This window comes from Chenopodium album, chromosome 17, assembly GCF_948465745.1.
Source record: "Chenopodium album chromosome 17, dcCheAlbu1.1, whole genome shotgun sequence".
NCBI classification, from domain to species: domain Eukaryota; kingdom Viridiplantae; phylum Streptophyta; class Magnoliopsida; order Caryophyllales; family Amaranthaceae; genus Chenopodium; species Chenopodium album.
Window position 1 is genome coordinate 41,847,799 of NC_137850.1, and position 18,365 is coordinate 41,866,163.

At 32.6% G+C, this 18,365-nt stretch overlaps 2 protein-coding genes across 2 annotated transcripts; both read left to right on the plus strand.

The window, feature by feature from the left end:
- Nucleotides 1–649: 649 nt before the first annotated feature.
- Nucleotides 650–4,660, plus strand: LOC145588016 (uncharacterized). Its single transcript, XM_081644651.1, has 7 exons — nucleotides 650–764; nucleotides 960–1,091; nucleotides 1,665–1,897; nucleotides 1,998–2,080; nucleotides 3,746–3,857; nucleotides 4,184–4,258; nucleotides 4,342–4,660. Exons 2-7 carry the CDS (start codon nucleotides 989–991, stop codon nucleotides 4,519–4,521), a joined length of 786 nt encoding a protein of 261 aa, XP_081500777.1. The 5' UTR covers nucleotides 650–764; nucleotides 960–988; the 3' UTR covers nucleotides 4,522–4,660.
- Nucleotides 4,661–6,676: 2,016 nt separating this feature from the next.
- LOC145589748 (ABC transporter C family member 3-like) lies at nucleotides 6,677–13,227 on the plus strand. The gene is made up of 9 exons (XM_081646433.1): nucleotides 6,677–9,106; nucleotides 9,243–9,329; nucleotides 9,426–10,046; nucleotides 10,249–10,413; nucleotides 11,408–11,702; nucleotides 11,796–12,010; nucleotides 12,110–12,415; nucleotides 12,505–12,568; nucleotides 12,662–13,227. The coding sequence occupies exons 1-9, from the start codon at nucleotides 6,752–6,754 to the stop codon at nucleotides 13,018–13,020; spliced, it is 4,467 nt and encodes a 1,488-aa protein (XP_081502559.1). The 5' UTR covers nucleotides 6,677–6,751; the 3' UTR covers nucleotides 13,021–13,227.
- The last annotated feature ends 5,138 nt before the right edge of the window (nucleotides 13,228–18,365 follow it).

Consider the following 18,365-nt stretch of genomic DNA (forward strand, 5'->3'; position numbering starts at 1 on the left):
CAATTATTATGGTGTAATGACACTTGTACCCTCATTAAATTAAAATCTTATATGAATTACCTATCCCACAATTAGCTTATTGGTTTTCAATAATCAATCAACTTTAAACAATCAACTATTTACCAAACACTTTTCTACAATAAGTTAATAAAATAAGTTAGTCAAATCAAGTAATACAATCAACTAGTTAAAATCAGCCAACACAATCAGTTTCAACTTTTAGCTTTTCTCTAAACACGGCCAATATGTTCCCAAAATAGCATATCATACTTAAACATAGATACAACTTTTGAAAAATATTTCGTACTTCCTTTTACAAAAAAAAATAAATAAAAATAAATAAAATTGTACTTTAAAAAAATACAGTTATAAATATGGTGTATACCTATTTTTAGGTCGATCAAGTTAGACACGATTCACACAGTATTTCTCTGGTTAAATCAAAAATTTTTCTTTTAGTATTAGCTACATGGTGAAATCACATCCCCCCACACTCAAAGTGCTTAGGCCGAGAGGACCTGTGAGAAGTTCCGGTCTCCTTAAGTCCTTAGTCCTTATCAATCTAAATAAAAATAGCTACATGGCGAAATTACAATGGTGCCCCTGTGCTAGTGCAGGTCTGAGACACGCTCGTCGTTTTCATTTTTAAGTCTACGCTGCGCCGCTGCTCCCTCAGTCTCTCTCCTCCATTGCAGAGCGTACTCTGTATTCTCCATTAAACTGCCTTCTAAGCTTTCCCTCCTCCATTGAAAACAGCTTCCAAGGTAAGATATTGTTTTCAATAATCAGAATATCAATTTCACAATTTAGGGTTTATCATAAATTCAATAGTCAGTATTCTCAATTTAGGGTTCTTCTACGATAAATTATTGAAGAGAATTTTTTTTGCTATTCATGTTTTTAAGCGAGGAGAAATTAATTTGATAGTTGAGTCAAATTTGGTTGTGAATGTGTTGCAGAACCCTTTAAGGTAGGACGGTCCTCTGCCATGGAAGCTTCTGCTAAGAAGAGTTCTATGAAAAAATCAAGTAAAAAGAGAAGGGCACCTGAAATTGATGATGCTCAACTTACTGAAAATATTATAGCTTATGGTAATGATTTTTTGACTATATTTAATTTTTTGGGTGTTTGTTTTTTCTTGTTAATTGATTGATTTGAGCTTTTGATGTAGTTACATGTATTAAATTTGAGATATTTAGTTATTGTTATTTGATTTTTAGTGTATGTCATTTGATAATAGCTTAGTTTTGGGGGTTTGAAAGAAATGCTTGTTTGGTTGAAGGGTATTTAGGGTTGGCACTTGTGGAATTGGCTGTTGAGGATTGTAACTGATTTGTGGTGAGTTGGATGATGAAGTATTGGATGATAGTTAATTAGTTATGGAGTGATTTGGGGATGGCTGTTTAGGTGTAATTTTGAATTAGAGGCCGGAGACGGGCTATTAGCTAAGTGGTAGAACACGCCTATGATAATTGTGATTGGAAGTTCACTGAATTTTCACTGAATTTGATTAGTCCGAACTCTGAAGGATTCAGGAGTGGGGTTAGAGCTCTGGTAAAATGTCTGAGCAAGTTTACTCTTAATCTGTATTATGATTCTCATGTTTATAATTTTGCTCTATGCTTGCAAATTGCAATTAGTGATCATACCTGTCCTTGATACAGATAAAGGAGAAGACACAGATGGGATTCAGATCGATGAGAATGAGCCTACAATGGCTGACAAACTTGCTAGTTTAGGCATTGAAAAGAACGATAACACTGAAATTCAGGAAAGTCCAGAACCTTCTCAGACACAGCCTCCCAGTGCAGACTCCATACATGTTTTGTTAAGGCAAGCATTACATGCTGATGATAGCGCACTTCTGTTAGATTGTTTGTACAATCAAGATGATAAGGTTAATTTTCCCCATTTTCTCTTTCTTCATTTTCTTTAAACTTCTGCTAGAAAGTTGGACTCGTTAATTGATTTCTAACCAGAATGGTTTTCATTGACAGGTTATTGCGAACTCTGTTTCACATCTAAATGCAGTTGACATTTTCAAGCTTTTGAACTCTCTACTAGCTATTATCCAGTCAAGGTAAATCAACTTTCTATGTGCAATATCTTTATTCATTTCATCTGGAGGTTAATAAAATAAAAATGTGTGCCTAATATGCTGTAAATTAAAGAAAATGGTGAGGAAGTCCCATTAGCATAGAGTATGTTGAAGCTTGGATTACAACTCTGTTCCACTGCGAGACATGCTAGAAACCCTGTTTGGAAAACATTTATGTATCCTGGACTTGCAATGCAGACAGATATATCTACTGATGCTTATTACAAAGTATTTCTTAAGTTCTGAGATATGGGACTTGTTTTGAAGTGTTGAAGTGTACCTACATAAGCTGGCTTCTTAGAGTGGGATATGAAACTTTTGATTGGATTGGTATTCCGAGAAGTATATGCTTGTGCGTTAACTATGACAAAGATTGTGATCTTTTAAAATCCTCCCTTTAACTGCACGATGTTCCTGTTCCATTCACATTGGACCTCATGTGAGTTCACCTGGGTGGTTACTTTTTCCTCCAAACATGTTATCCCCATTTACTTGTTTACTCCAATTTTATTCTTATTATTTTATTATTATCGCCTAAATTCTTGCACACCTGAATTATATTGGTTCAGTCTGTCCTTGATTTTACTTCAGCTGAATAGTTGTTGGCTTCAACATTACACTAAGCTTTTTGTAATTTTTTAATTAATTTGCTGCAATGGTCATTGAAGTCCATAAAGTGTATGCCAAAATCAACATATTAGATAAATGATTAGGCATACATTAATCCATGTATGAATTAGCATTTTAGAAAGAGTAGCAAAATGCCACAATTAGGCTTAGTTTTCCTCAGCTTATTTTTGTTCAATTTTATTATAAATTTTTATCAAGTTTTTATAAAAAACTTTTCTTTGCTTAATCTAACTTATTTAAGCTGAAATTAACTTATCTTGCTGAAGTTTAATTATACTCTGAATTTGCTAACTTATTTTTGCTGAAACTATTTTAACAAGTTGAAGTGAATAGAGCCTTAGTTAGGAAGTTACTATTCACCAATATACATGCTCATCCAAAGACTTTAAATACTAAAGCCATGAATGTTTTCTCCATTATTATGAAAACCTGATTGAAATTGTTTGTCAAGGCTTTCAATACTAAAGTCAGAAATGTTTTCTCCATTCTAATGAAAGCCAAAGTGAAATATTTTATTATGTATCCATAGTCCAAACTTAATTATCCCTATTTTTAGGAATAATTTGGTAGGAAACTGAATTGATTTTATATTAGGGACATTATGTGGCTTTTATACCTGAGAGAGAGTGAGTGAGAGAGAGAGAGAGAGAGAGAGAGAGAGACCAAATTCAGCTTATGTTTGTTCCAGCAGCTCAGTTCAATGACTCCAATTCACTTCAGTGAATTCTAGTGGAAAAGTACATTCTGTAATCTGACTGTTTAGCTAGCAGAACAGTATTATAGATTTATAGATGGTGATGTCATGATGCAAATATGCTTTGTAAAGAGCTATGGTGGATATTTTCTTGTTGCAAGTAGCTTCAAGCTATGGTCACTGTATAAGATGGTGACCTATCAGTTCATTGCTGAAATTTTTTGAATGCATTGCAATTCAACATGGCTGGAAGCCTGGAAATTTTTATCATGGTGTTGGCTAGAGTAGATCAAGTCTAAAATGTTATTTATCTGTGATGACAGGGGTGCTGTTTTGGTATGCGCTCTTCCTTGGCTAAGGAGTTTACTTCTCCAGCATTCTAGCAGGATAATGTCCCAAGAGTCTTCATTAGCTGCTCTTAATTCGTTATACCAGGTAAAGGTTCCTATCTTACATTTCACATAAATTGAAGTCGAATTTAATGGCTATCTATACCTACTTCATGTATGTTACATTAAAATTATATTATGTGTAATTTACTTTGTTATGTAACATAAGGAAGTACAATGTATTCTCATGTAAAGTTAAAGCATACTATAGTATCCAGAATAAGAAGCGATTTAATAGAAAATAATTGAAGTCATTTGTATCTGCTCAGGGCAGTTAGGGGTGTCAGTGTATGCTTCTTGTCCATTTTTATAGTTGGAAGTGAAAAGCTGTCTTGGTTTTGGGTTGCTGACCTTGTTCTTGGTTCTTGACAGCTCATAGAATCTAGAGTTGCAAATTTTAATCACTCACTCCAATTGGCTAGCAGTTTGGACCTCCTATATGCTGGGGTAAGTTTTTTCTCGGCCAATGAGTTGTTAATAGAATGTATATATAGGTATGCAAGCTCATTATTTTTTCCTTATCGTATTAGGTTGCCGATGAAGGAGTTGACGAGTATGACTCTGGTCCTCCTGTCATTTACGAGGACAAGGATGAAAGCGAAGAAGAAGAATCTGAAGAAGATGCAATGGACACAGATGAAGAGAGTAAAGAACCGGAAGATTTTAGTGGTATAAGCGATGCTGATCTAAGTGAAGGCTTTAGTGACTAAATTACATGACCTTATGTTGCTATTTATAATCTCTTTTTGAGCCCTCAGGGTGGAGGAAAATTTTGTAGTAATTGTGGTGAAATAGGGTATATCTTAAAACTTTTTGCTGGAAATTAATTACCTTTCATAATCATTTATCTTTTTTTTAATCATATATCTTTATCTATTAAATTCAGTTATCTTCTGTAGAAATTGTGGGAAATGATTTTGGCACACCAAAATTGATTTTGGCACACCCTTATGTGAGAGTACAATTATCTATGTTATTCTCATATAAGGGTGTGTCAAAATCAATTACGGCTTGTTCTATTCAGCTTAATTTCAGTTCAGCTAAGCTCCAATGAGTTCAGTTTAGTTCCTAATTTCCTTCTCTCATACACAATTCAATTCAGCTCAGCTCCAATTAGTTCAGCTCAGCTCAGTAAATCAGAACAGATCCTTAGTGGTGTGCCAAAATCACTTTCCAGAAATTGTGCGCATACTATCAATCTATCATGGGTAGAAATTGTGTTATCAATCTATCATATGCCATAGACTAGTATCAGTGGTATGTTGTGCAATTTACAAATGGTCTTGTGAATTATAATTGATGTGTCATGCTATATCAAATCAAAGTCAAAGTGCATTTAACAAAGCTTATTGAAATTCAGTACTCGTACTATATAAGTAATTTCAGACATACTTAAAATAGATCTACAAATTGAGAGTGTGATTTGATGGTATCTTAACAAAATGGACAAAAATTATATATCTCCTAGGTCATCATTTATATCAAATTGTGTGAATAGTTATTGCATTTGAAATTACATTTTTTTTCTCATCCACAAATATCAAAATTCTTTTTTACCTGATCTTGATAAATTGCATACTTTTTTTTTTTTTTTTTTTTTTTTTTTTTTCCTTTATCATGTCACGAAAAATACTAAAGTCAAGTACATTGTCATTTTATAGGAGGGGTCATCATCATTTTTTTTTTTTTTACTTTGTTTTTTTGTCACTACTTAAAGCTTTAATTAAATTGATGAACACTTGTTAGAATTTTATTTTAAATCTCGTGAAAGTAGGAATTTTCGTCGAGTATTGCTCTACTAGGCCGCTGTATCTTGGCAGATTCCATAAATAAAGATATCTTTTTGAATGGTCCAACTTCATGCATGACTTTGCTACGTACACTATATCCTTGATCCCCAAGTAAAGTTAAAGCGTTTTAAGTTTTTTTAATTTGTGAATGAGGAAAGTTGGACTCATTTGAGGCAAATACTTTTCTATAATATGACTTCTTAATCAAGTGGTAGTGTAAATCATATATACAATGACTTTATTTGTGATATGATTGTGATTGTGACTACCTAGCCAAACTTAACATATGATATCAACGAATGAATTAGCTCTGTTTTCATTTAATCTTAATATTTACAATAAGTGAAAATATGATTGAAAATTGTTAGGAATATAGGAAAACATACTATTATGATATATTTTCTATATACCTTATGATATTATTTAGAAAACAAAAATAATATATCTTTGTGATATTTTGATATAGAAGTAGGTTAAGTATTGATATTGAAATATTATCAAAGTTTAGGGTTTAGAATATTTACAAAAATGTATGTGGTTTTTTTTAGGGGACAATGTATGTGGGTTTACAAAAAATGTATGTGGTTAAAGTAAAAGAGAGACAATGTAAAAAAAGTGGGTGAGTATACAAAAAACCTATAAAGATATATTGAGTAAAAATGTAAAAAAATTGAGGTAAAAGGAGTTTGCCCTATCAAATTGATTTTTTTTTATTTTTTTTATTTTTTATTTTTTTGGTGTTTAGAGAGTCACAAGGGCGGGGTGTGAGATTCAATTCCAGAATTTTTTGAAATCGGGAGGAAAGGGGAAAAGTTCTAACCACTTGAGATATTCCTCACTCTCAAATTGAATCATTTTTCGTAGAAGTTATTTTTGTACATAATTTTTTTTGTTCAAATTTGTTTTAGGTGTCCATATTTTCTGGTACCCTAGCAATAATTAACAAGGACTCTGTGACAGTGTGACCCGTTTTCTCGTTGACTGTTTTTCCAATAGCCCGCTCTTTCCTCCTCTTTCCAAAACACTATAAATTCCATCTTTCAAGCTCTCTCTCCTCCACTCTCTATAACAAACTTACAAAACCCCATTTATTTAACCTCTCTATTTCTATAATTTATTCTTTGAAGAAGAATTAACCGTTGAATTGAACATGGGTATTTCACCAATCTCATATTTTCTCTCTTCTTTCGAAGACCCATCTCTTAATTTTCTTCAAAGTCCAATCTTTTTGCGAGATTCCTCTGTTTTTTTACATTTAATCCTATTATTTGGTCTAATTCTTTCATGGGTTTACAAATCATTCCGAAGAAGTGGCGATGAACACTCCAAAGATAGAAACTTTTGGTATTATAAACCTGTTTTCTTCCCTTCTTTGGCTCTTTCTTTATTTAATGTAGCATTATTTTGCTTAAATTGCTTTTATTGGTATAGAAATGACTGGTCAGATGAAAAACTAGCTACCCTTTTGGATTTAGCATTGAAGGTGTTTGTTTGGTTGTTAGTTTCTATTTACTTGCATAAGCAATTTAGCTACCGCTTTAATGGTGTAAAACTTCCTGTTCTATTGAGGGTTTGGTGGGGTTTTTACCTTCTTATTTCTTGTTATTGCCTTATTGTAGACATAATCCAGTTTAAGGGAAATCAAAGTTTGCCAATTCAAGTTTTGGTATGTAATGTAGTATATGTTATATCAGGATTTTTTCTTTGTTGTGTTGGGGTTTTTGGGAGGTTTACTAGTGAGGAGAGTAATCTTCAAGAGCCTTTTTTGAATGGTAATGGTAGGGTTGATTCAAGTAAGAGCGAAGGGAGTGAAACAATTAGTCCTTATTTGAATGCTGGGTTGTTTAGTAACCTAACTTTTACTTGGGTAGGCTCTTTAATCTCCAAAGGTTATAATAAAACTTTGGACCTTGAGGATGTTCCTTCCCTTTCGGGTAAAGATGATGTTAGTGAATCCCATATGATTTTTAGAAATTGTATGGAGTCTCTTAGAGATGGTAGTGATAAGAAGGTGACAACTATGATGCTTGTGAAATCTTTGATCTTAACATCATGGGTTGATATTGTTTTGACGGCTTTCCTTTGCCTCATTAATACATTAGCGTCTTATGTTGGTCCGTACCTTATTGATACCTTCGTCCAATACCTCAATGGGAGAAGGGAATACAAAAACCAAGGCTATGTACTAGTTTCTGCATTCTTCTTCGCGAAGGTTGTGGAATGCCTTTCTCAAAGGCATTGGTTCTTTAGACTTCAAGTAGTTGGGATTAGGGCAAAAGCTGTGCTTATAGAGAGTATCTATAATAAGGCATTGACCCTCTCTTGTCGATCGAAGCAAGGTCATACAAGTGGGGAAATGATCAATTTCATGTCTGTAGATGCAGAGAGAATTGGTAATTTTAGTTGGTACATGCATGATCCATGGATGGTCATATTGCAAGTTGCATTGGCCTTGTTGATCTTGTATAAAAGTCTAGGGTTGGCATCACTTGCTGCACTTGCTGCAACCGTTTTCATCATGTTGGCCAATTATCCTTTGTCAACTTTGCTTGAGAAGTATCAGGAAAAGCTAATGGAAGCCAAGGATAAGAGAATGAAGGCAACATCTGAGATATTGAAGAACATGAGAATTCTGAAGCTTCAAGCATGGGAAATGAAATTCTTGTCTAAGATTGTTGACCTAAGAAATAATGAAAATGTTTGGTTGAGGAAATTTTTTAGTATTTCAGCTGCAACAGTTTTTGTTTTCTGGGGTGCTCCAACATTTGTGTCTGTTATTACTTTTGGGACATGTATGATCATGGGTATCCCTCTTGAATCTGGTAAGGTTTTAACTGCACTTGCAACGTTTAGGATTCTTCAGGAACCCATTTACAATCTGCCAGACACAATCTCTATGATCATACAAACAAAAGTTTCCCTTGATAGAATTGCCTCTTTCCTTTGTCTTGATGACTTAGAACCCGATACTATTGAGAAAATTCCTAGAGCTACTTCTGAAGTTTCTGTTGAGATAAATGAAGGAAATTTTAGCTGGGATCCATTGGCCCCAAGCCCTACATTAAAAAACATCAATCTTAGAGTTAAACATGGTATGAGGGTTGCAGTTTGCGGTACAGTTGGTTCTGGAAAGTCTACTCTACTTTCTTGCATTTTAGGAGAAGTTTCAAAGATCTCTGGAGGTTTAAGATTGAGTGGATCCAAGGCTTATGTCCCACAATCCCCTTGGATTCAGAGTGGCAAGATAGTCGATAATATATTATTTGGCCAGAAAATGGATCATGAAAAGTATGACAGGGTATTAGAGGCATGTTCCTTGAAGAAGGATCTTGAAATCTTGTCTTTTGGGGATCAGACAATAATTGGTGAGAGGGGTATCAATTTGAGTGGTGGTCAGAAGCAGAGAATACAACTTGCTCGTGCTTTATACCAAGATGCTGACATATATCTATTTGATGATCCTTTTAGTGCTGTTGATGCTCACACTGGTAGTCATCTCTTCAAGGTATTAACCTTTTCCTTTTACATAGATTGCATTCAATTTTGTTTCCATTTTGTTGTACAAATAGCGGTGATATTCACATTATTCTTAAATATTTGTTTTACACAATTTGTGTGTGTTTGCATGGATGTACTTGCAGGAATGTCTGCTTGGCCTTTTAAAATCCAAGACTGTGATATATGTAACACACCAAGTTGAGTTCTTGCCTGCTGCAGATTTAATTTTGGTGAGAGAACTTCAGAAATTTTCTTCTTCCTCCAATTGCAGTCAATGTATTTTAAATCAACTTCTGATTACTCTCTAACTCACATATCATTGAAAGGTCATGAAAGAAGGGAGTATATTGCAAGCAGGAAAGTACAATGATATTCTTGCTTCAGGAACAGACTTCATGGAACTTGTAGGAGCACACGAACAAGCCTTATCTACACTTGATTCGGTTGAGCCTGGAGTTACAAAGCCGAAAGTTGATGAAGAATGTAGTGATCAGAAAGCCTTAGAGGAGAGCAATAAGATTGAAAAAAATGAAGATATGTCAGGGCTCAAGGCACAACTTGTTCAAGATGAAGAAAGAGAGAAAGGTAGAGTGGGACTCTCAGTCTATTGGAACTATCTCACCACAGCATATGCAGGAGCTTTGGTACCCTTGATATTGTTAGCTCAAATACTTTTCCAGACTCTTCAAATTTTAAGCAATTATTGGATGGCTTGGGCAACTCCTGTCTCCTCTGATGCTGAACCTACAGTCAATGCGAAAACTTTAATACTTGTCTATGTTGCTTTGGCCATTGGAAGCTCCTTTTGTATCCTAGCAAGGGCAAGTCTCCTTTATACTGTTGCGTACAAGACAGCTACTTCTCTATTCAGTAAGATGCACTCGTGCATATTCCGTGCCCCCATGTCATTTTTTGATGCTACCCCAAGTGGGCGGATTTTGAATCGGGTACATACACATCCCTTGCTTCTTTGTTTTGCATTCAATTTTGAGATTTTTCTGATAATTGATGGTATAAGAAGAATAGGAAGGTGGTAAATTATTTTGTGACATCTCTGAATAATGAACATGATAAGTATCTTAAATTGTCTGCTGTAATTAGAGTTGATTTGACGTAATTCATTGAACATATTTTCATTTCTTGTTTCAGGCATCTACAGATCAAAGTGCTGTAGATCTGAACATTCCATCTCAAATTGGTTCTTTTGCATTCTCATTCATACAACTTCTGGGAATTATTGTGGTGATGTCACAAGTTGCATGGCAAGTTTTCGTGATTTTCATCCCTGTTATTGCAGTCTCTTTATGGTATCAGGTAAATTTGATGAGCTTCAGACTCTTGTCATTATACTTCATTGAAAATTTCTGTACAAGCTTTTCAGGAGCTTGTATCAAAATTCAAAATTGTGGCTTGCCATCTAGTGTAGCCCAATGTCGACTAGCTATTCTCTTTATTTATCTATGTGTTCTTCTATAAATTAGCTTCAGTGTTGTTGATATTTTTATTCCATTACCTCAACATAATGACTCCAAATGGACAATATTTCGTTTGGTTGTTATTTAGTTAAATGAGGTCATCTTTGAAACATCATGCTGTTTATTGGTATCAGATTATTATTAAGGAAATTGAGAAGTCATCAGATGGCACATTTATGCCACGCAGCAGGTGTGATTGCTTGGAAATGGGAAGTAAATTATCAATTAGGAAAGAAATATACAAAAATTCAGAAAAAAAAATGGTAAATGTGTGAAAAAATATATGTTTTTTGTGTTCTTACCAATTATAAAGAAATTTTTGTTTAAAAGAGATAATTTTGGGACTGGAAGGAACAGTTTGCTGGTCAAGAAGAGGCTTTGCCTGAGTATTCTAAGTTTCTGACATTTCGAAACGGAGACATGTATTTCATAACAATCCATGCATTTAAATCTCTTAGCCAGTTGCTACACCCAAATTCTGTCTTTCCATTACCCTGTTATTAAGTGATCATATCTCTTAGTAAGAATTGTATGTATGCATTGCAAAATATGACACTCATCACAAGTTTAGACTGTTAATGAACAAATTTTGTGTTGTTGAACCTGCAGTAGCTTTCTGTAGTCTACCATTACTCAATTAGATGGCTTATTGCTTGCCAAAGCCATTTTATAACTGCTTAGATCTCCTTCCTGAAATCTGTAGTTGTTTCTTGCTGCACTTAAGGAACCATCATCGAATCAAGAAAAGGCTTATTAGTGTGCCAATCAAAAAATATACACGAGATCTTCTGTTACTCCCATTACTTTAAATCTAAATTTTTATTATTTTGCAGCAATATTACATACCCTCAGCACGAGAACTTTGTCGATTGGTTGGGGTAACTAAAGCTCCAGTGATACAACATTTTGCCGAGACTATATCTGGAGCAACAACTATTCGGAGCTTTGATCAAGAATCTAGGTTCTGTGCTACAAGCATACCGCTAGTAAATGGATACTCAAGACCAAAATTTTACAGTGCTGCTGCAATGGAATGGCTTTGCTTTCGCTTGGACATGTTATCTTCAATCACATTTGCCGCCTCTTTGATTTTTTTGATCTCCATTCCTGTAGGATTAATTGATCCTGGTATGTAAGCCCCATTTATATCCGTACTTTATATCTTATTTCCAACCTGCCTACAACATAAACATTCTAACATTTAATACTTCATGTATGAAGGAATCGCTGGTTTATCTGTGACATATGGGCTTAATCTGAACATGCTACAAGGCTGGCTGATATGGAATTTGTGTAATATGGAGAACAAAATCATCTCAGTTGAGAGGATCTTTCAGTATACTTGTATCCCAAGCGAACCTCCACTTGTTATAGAAGAAAATAGGCCAGACTCATCTTGGCCGTCTTTTGGAGAGGTCAATGTTCAAGACCTTCAGGTGATTTTAGTTTCATTTCACTCTTATTACTTCATAAATTAGGCAACAATATAAAAGGAATTAAGTGCATGCTAGTTATAATGTTGTGGAAATCTACAGATTCGTTATGCTCCACACATGCCACTTGTGTTACGAGGAATTACTTGTACGTTTTATGGAGGGAAGAAGACTGGCATTGTAGGGAGGACAGGAAGTGGTAAATCAACCCTCATACAGGCACTTTTCCGCATCGTTGAACCTGCAGCTGGGCAGATCATGTTAGATGGTATCAACATATCTTCCATTGGACTGCATGATCTACGGACTAGATTAAGTATAATCCCACAAGATCCCACCATGTTTGAAGGAACTGTCCGAAGCAACCTGGATCCTCTTGAAGAATACTCTGATGAACAGATTTGGGATGTAAGTCTTACATTTTGGTACATAACTTTGCGCTCTACAAATACCCTTTTCCATTCCTCCCTAAAAAAAACACTTTCTAATGTTTTCAGGCTCTTGATAAATGCCAACTTGGAGACGAAGTTAGAAAGAAAGAAGGAAAACTCGATTCAATAGGTTTGTTTGTTACTTCATTTACTCTGATTTTTTGTTGATTTTGGTCCTATTTTTAGGCTTTCAACTTATTTGGATTCTTTATCAAACTTTCAGTTACCGAGAATGGTGAGAATTGGAGTATGGGGCAGAGGCAGCTTGTTTGTTTAGGCCGCGTGCTACTTAAGAGAAGCAAAGTATTGATTCTAGACGAAGCAACTGCATCAGTCGACACAGCAACAGACAACTTGATTCAGCAAACACTAAGAGAACATTTCTCAGATTCGACGGTAATAATCATAGCTCACCGGATTACATCAGTTATCGATAGTGATATGGTGGTGCTTCTAAGCCATGGACTTGTAGAGGAATGCAATTCACCAATGAAGTTGCTAGAAAACAAGTCATCGTCGTTTGCTAAACTCGTTGCAGAGTACACAACAAGATCTATATCAAATTCAGAGAATGCAACATAGCAGTACATGACACTATTACAGTGAAGTCCAAAGAACTTTATTACATCTTCTTGGATGATGGCGAAAATCATTACAATAAAATTTTGGATAAAATGGAAGCAATACAAAGTACAAATAGAGTTTAAGTGCTGGTGTAGGTGCTAATATTATCAGACATGCGTAAGAGCAAAGCTTTTCATGGTAATAGCAAATATTTTTTAATTATAATGGTTTTCTGCAATTTTTTTTTTTTTTTCTTTTTGTTTGTATGCATTTCAAAGACTGTTACATTATGATCTAAAACATTTTGTCTCGGTACCCCTCGTACAAAATATGGTTCCACACTTCAACCATTGCCATAAAAGTGACTTTAATCCTTGCCTTTTTTATTTATTTATTTTTTGTTTTTTTAAAATTTTTATTTTTTTGGTCTCGGCAGATTTCTTAAGTTATGCCTTTTAATAGTCAATTCTTGGCTGGATTTCCAAATTGAGTGGAATATGTTGCAAGTCGTTTAGGTTGTTGAAGGAAACCTCATTTTTGTTATCTAACAGAATATCATCTCTTTCCATACCCAAAAAAAAAATAAAAAAAAAATAAAAAATTTTAAAAAAACCTTACATACTATATTGTGGCTTCATGTAATTCCATTTAGTTGAAATGAAACACAAAGACACGACAAATTACAAATAGAACTGAAGAGATTAAACAGTTGAAATGAAACACAAGGACACGACAAATTACAAATAGAAGTGAAGAGATTAAACATATGATTTGAAAAAAAAAAAAAGTGAGACAACATAGCCCAAACATCAAGCAAAAAACTTATTCTCGAACAATGAAGATCTAAAACATGTTCATCACACCCCTTAATCCCAAGATTTTATAGAATCATCAATATAACTATATATATATATTATATACTAAAAGATACACCCGTAATATCACGTGTTATCTCCTGGTGTGTCCTTAATATTTTTTTTTTTTTGAAAGAAAAAAATCAATGATAGAATAAAATCTTATACGAAAATAATTTCTTATATATATGTTAATAACAAGAATAATTACTTTAAATGTAAAAGATTTGATTTAACTTTTCACACAAACATTTATGACTATAATAGAAAATACTAATATGATTTACGACATATAATGATTTACTACAAGAGAGTATTTATATTTTTTCCTCTAAAGTTGTTTATTTATTGATTAAAATTCACAATTTAGTGTATATACTTTTACTACCATTGAATGATAATAACCCCACTCTTTCCCATCTCTTAGTGAAAATGAGTTATTAAATTATCGAAAAATATTGTGTAGAACGGACTCATGTGAGTCCGTTCTACTTACAGGCCCACGTACGCGCGGCCCGTCTTTTAATAGTCCGGCCCGCGCGCGGCCCGACTATTAATTATCAATCATTTTTTGATTTTTTTTTTTAAAAAAAAAAACGTCTTCCAACGTTCCGCCTTTCTCCTCCTTCTTCTTCCCCACGTTTTCTGCAGTTACACTCCATTACTCTCAACTTAACTACATTTTCCCTAAAATTTCGCATCACTTCTTCATTTTCTAGCTTATATTTGCATGTACTTAATTTTCATTTTTTTTACATAAACCCTAATTTCCGTCTTCCTCACCTACATTAATGGCTGGCCTTCCTCCTACTGATGATTCTCCTTTAAAAGTTTATATGAAACGAACTAAACGATCATCAAAACAGCCTCCGAAGATAGTTGAAATGCCAGAAAGGTTAATAAATTTTTTAGTTATTATTTGCTTATTCGTTTTTTTATGAAAACAATTGTCAGTAATTTTTTTTTTATTCTTGTTCTTGTTTTGTAGGGATGATTCACAGCATTCTAAGAAGCGTGGTCCTAAACAAGGTTCTAAAAGAAGTCGATCTGTGAGGTGTGATATTCGAAATAAATTCTTTTAAATTCGGAAAAATATTGTTTTGTATATTCAGATGCACGCCAGGTGTTCGATGAAATGTAAATTGTTGTTTTTACTTTGAATATTCTTGTGTAGGATTTTGTTATTTTTGATGTAATTACATTAGTTATAATTTTGATTATTTTGAGGATTGACTATTATATAGTCAGGAATTATATTATTTATATCAGAAATAAGCATTTTATTATATTATCTTTAATTGTATTATTTTATTTTGCTAATAGTATATGTTTTTCAGTATTTAGATGTTTTTCATCAGAAATTAAGTTGTTGTTGTCTGTATTCAAATTTATCTTACTCAGGAATTAGCATATCAGGAATTAGATTTTATAGATCAGGTATTATGATATATTATTCAGAAATAAAATTAACACAGCCAGGTTTAAGATAAAATTAGTCAGGAAATAGATTATAATAGTCAGGAGTTGTTATACCAATAAAATTTGCAGTAATTAAATATTTGACAATTTATTATACCCATGAATTACATTATGTTAGTCAGGAATTAGATAGTTTTTGTCAGAAAATAGATATGGATAGTCAGTTTAAAAATAATAATATTTAGATACATTATAACTCGTCGGGTTTTAGATAATATTTGTCAGAAAATAGATAATAATATTCAGGAATAATAATTTCAATATTTAAATAGAGTAATTAAATTTTTACGATTTATAACATTATTCAGTAATTAGCATATATTAGTCAGGAATTAGATAATTATTAACAGAAAATAGATATGGATTGTCAGTTTTAGGATAAAAATATTCATATGTAATATAACTTAATCAGTTTTAAGATAATACTAGTTAGAATATAGATAATAATAGTCAGGAATAATAATATCAATATTTAAATAGAGTAATTAAATGTTTTAATATTTATAACATTAGTCAGGAATTAGATAGTTCTTGTCAGCAAATAGATATGGATAGTCAGTTTACAAATAATAATATTCACATCTATTATAACTCAGTCAGGTTTAAAGATAATATTAGTCAGAAAATAGATAATTATGCTCAGGAATTGTAATATCAGTATTTATATAGAGTAATTAAATGTTTTAAAATTTATAACACTCAGGAATTAACATATATTAGTCAGGAATTAGATAGTTATTGTCAGAAAATAGATATGGATAGTCAGTTTTAGGATAATAATATTCACATAATAATACTCAGTCAGGTTTAAGATAATATTAGTCAGGAAATAGATAATTAGAGTCGGGAATTTTAATATCAGTATTACATACAGTAATTATATATTTTAAATTTTATAATAGTCAGGAATTAAATGTTTTAAAAGATAATTATGCTAAGAAAATAACATAATTTTTTTCAGGAATATGTGTGTCTTATTCATGTTTTTTATTTTTCAGTGCTCTTACTGAAGATGATATTTCAGACCTTGAAATTGGTGCTAAATCTGGTCCTGGTTATCTTTGTACAATTATGGAAGATTTTAGTGATGAGCAAAAGAAGGATGTTATAGACATTGGTTTTGGTGGATTGCTTCAAATGAATTTGCAGGACAATATCAGTCATCAGTTGTACAACTATATAGTAACTCATTTTAATCCTCATGCTAGAAATCTTATTGTTGGTAAAAAGGAACATGCAATTCACATTGATAGTTCTGATATTGCTGATGTGTTGGGTATTCCTTTTACTGATATACCTGTGAAAGAGATTTCTAAAATGAAGAAATCAATCAATCCTGATGAATATTTGAAGATAGAGTGGAGGAGGTTCTTGGGTTTGGATTTAGAGGATGACTCTGAACAGGGAAATGAATCTGAAGCACAGAATCAAAAGAAGAGGAAAACAGAAGAAAAAGTTGTTCAGGGTAGGAAGAAGAAGAAGACATATGTCAATATTATTACTTATAAGATGATGTTTGAGAGATATAGAGATGGTGGTGCTGATTTTAAAAAGCTATTTGTTATGTTTGCTGTGTCTACATTTTTGGCTCCAATTGCTGATAAGTCTCCTAATTTTAATATCATCAAGTCTTTAGAAGATGTGCGTTTCATTAAGGCTTTCAACTGGGCTGGTTATGTTATGGACTTCTTATGTGCGTCAATAACAGATTTTCAAGCCTTTGTTTTGAAAAAAAAAGGAAGGGAAGGAGTTGAAGACAAAATCTAAACAAGTAAATGGCTGTCTAGTTGCTTTTGTAATTGCATTTTTACAAAAGTTTGAGTTTGGGACAACTTTACATCGCAAGCCGTTTATTTCGAACTGGACCTGTGAAAGTTTGAACCAGAGGATTAAGTCTGTTGTTGAAAATATGGATTATGGTACTGTGAGACTGTACCCTGCTGCTTCACCAAAACAATATGCTGGCAAATCTGAACAGGCTCTTCTTAAAACTTTAAGGCTTGACAGTATTGAGTTTAAGATTGAAGACAGTGATGAAGATGAATATTTGGATCAAAATAAGGAAAAAAAGAAGGAAGATCAGGTTGTACAATCAACTAGCTTTGAATTGAAGGATATAGATGACAAAGCTAGATATGTAATGTACAAGATTCCCAAAGAGTTTCCTACTGATGCTGAAATTGATAATATGGATATCGATGTAAGTTTAAACTGCCATCTTTTATTACATTTTTAGATTTTTTATTATTTGCTCTCTTTTATTAGAAATTAGAATACTTTTATCATGAATAATAAACTGTTATCAGACTATTCAACATTAATAATTTCAGTTAGAAAGTAGAATACTTTTATCAGGAATAATAAATTGTTAGTCAAGAATATGGTAACTTTTGTCAGGAAATTAAATTAATATATTAAAGTTGTTGATTTGATGATGTATAATTATTGTCAGGATTTAACATTATATTATCAGGAATTATGTACTTTGTATCAGAAATTAGCATTTTCTGATATTTTATTTTGATTATAGTATATGTTTGTTAGGATTTAAATTCTTTTCATCAGAAATTAAGTTGTATTTGTCAGCAATAAGAAACTATTAGTCAGTAATAAGAAACTATCAGTCAGGAATATTGTAAATTTGGTCAGGAAATAAAATTAATATATTAAGTTTATTGTTGATTTATTTACTTTGTTGTAATTTGGCAATACATTATTATTGCCAGGATTTTCTACCATACTATCAGGAATTATATACTTTCTATCAGAAATTAGCATTATCTAATATTATACTTAAATTTATTGATTTATTTTGATTAGTATCTGTTTGTCAGGATTTAAATTCCTTTCATCAGAAATTAAGTTGTTTGTCAAAAATAAAAAACTATAGTCAGGAATAACATAAACCCTCTCAGAAATTAGATTACTATTATTAGCAATAAGAATTATGTTATTTTTTTACATTTTACTAATAAGAAACTATTAGTCAGGAATAACAATTATGTTCCTTTTATACATTTTACTTATTTA

What these genes read in the sequence shown, in the direction of transcription:
- LOC145588016 (XM_081644651.1), top strand. Translation starts at nt 989, where the DNA reads ATGGAAGCTTCTGCTAAGAAGAGTTCTATGAAAAAATCAAGTAAAAAG. An exon ending in TGAAAATATTATAGCTTATG is followed by an intron (nt 1,092 to 1,664) that starts GTAATGATTTTT and finishes TCCTTGATACAG; the next exon opens with ATAAAGGAGAAGACACAGAT. An exon ending in TGGACCTCCTATATGCTGGG is followed by an intron (nt 4,259 to 4,341) that starts GTAAGTTTTTTC and finishes TTATCGTATTAG; the next exon opens with GTTGCCGATGAAGGAGTTGA.
- LOC145589748 (XM_081646433.1), top strand. Translation starts at nt 6,752, where the DNA reads ATGGGTATTTCACCAATCTCATATTTTCTCTCTTCTTTCGAAGACCCA. An exon ending in CTGATGAACAGATTTGGGAT is followed by an intron (nt 12,416 to 12,504) that starts GTAAGTCTTACA and finishes TAATGTTTTCAG; the next exon opens with GCTCTTGATAAATGCCAACT. An exon ending in AGGAAAACTCGATTCAATAG is followed by an intron (nt 12,569 to 12,661) that starts GTTTGTTTGTTA and finishes TCAAACTTTCAG; the next exon opens with TTACCGAGAATGGTGAGAAT.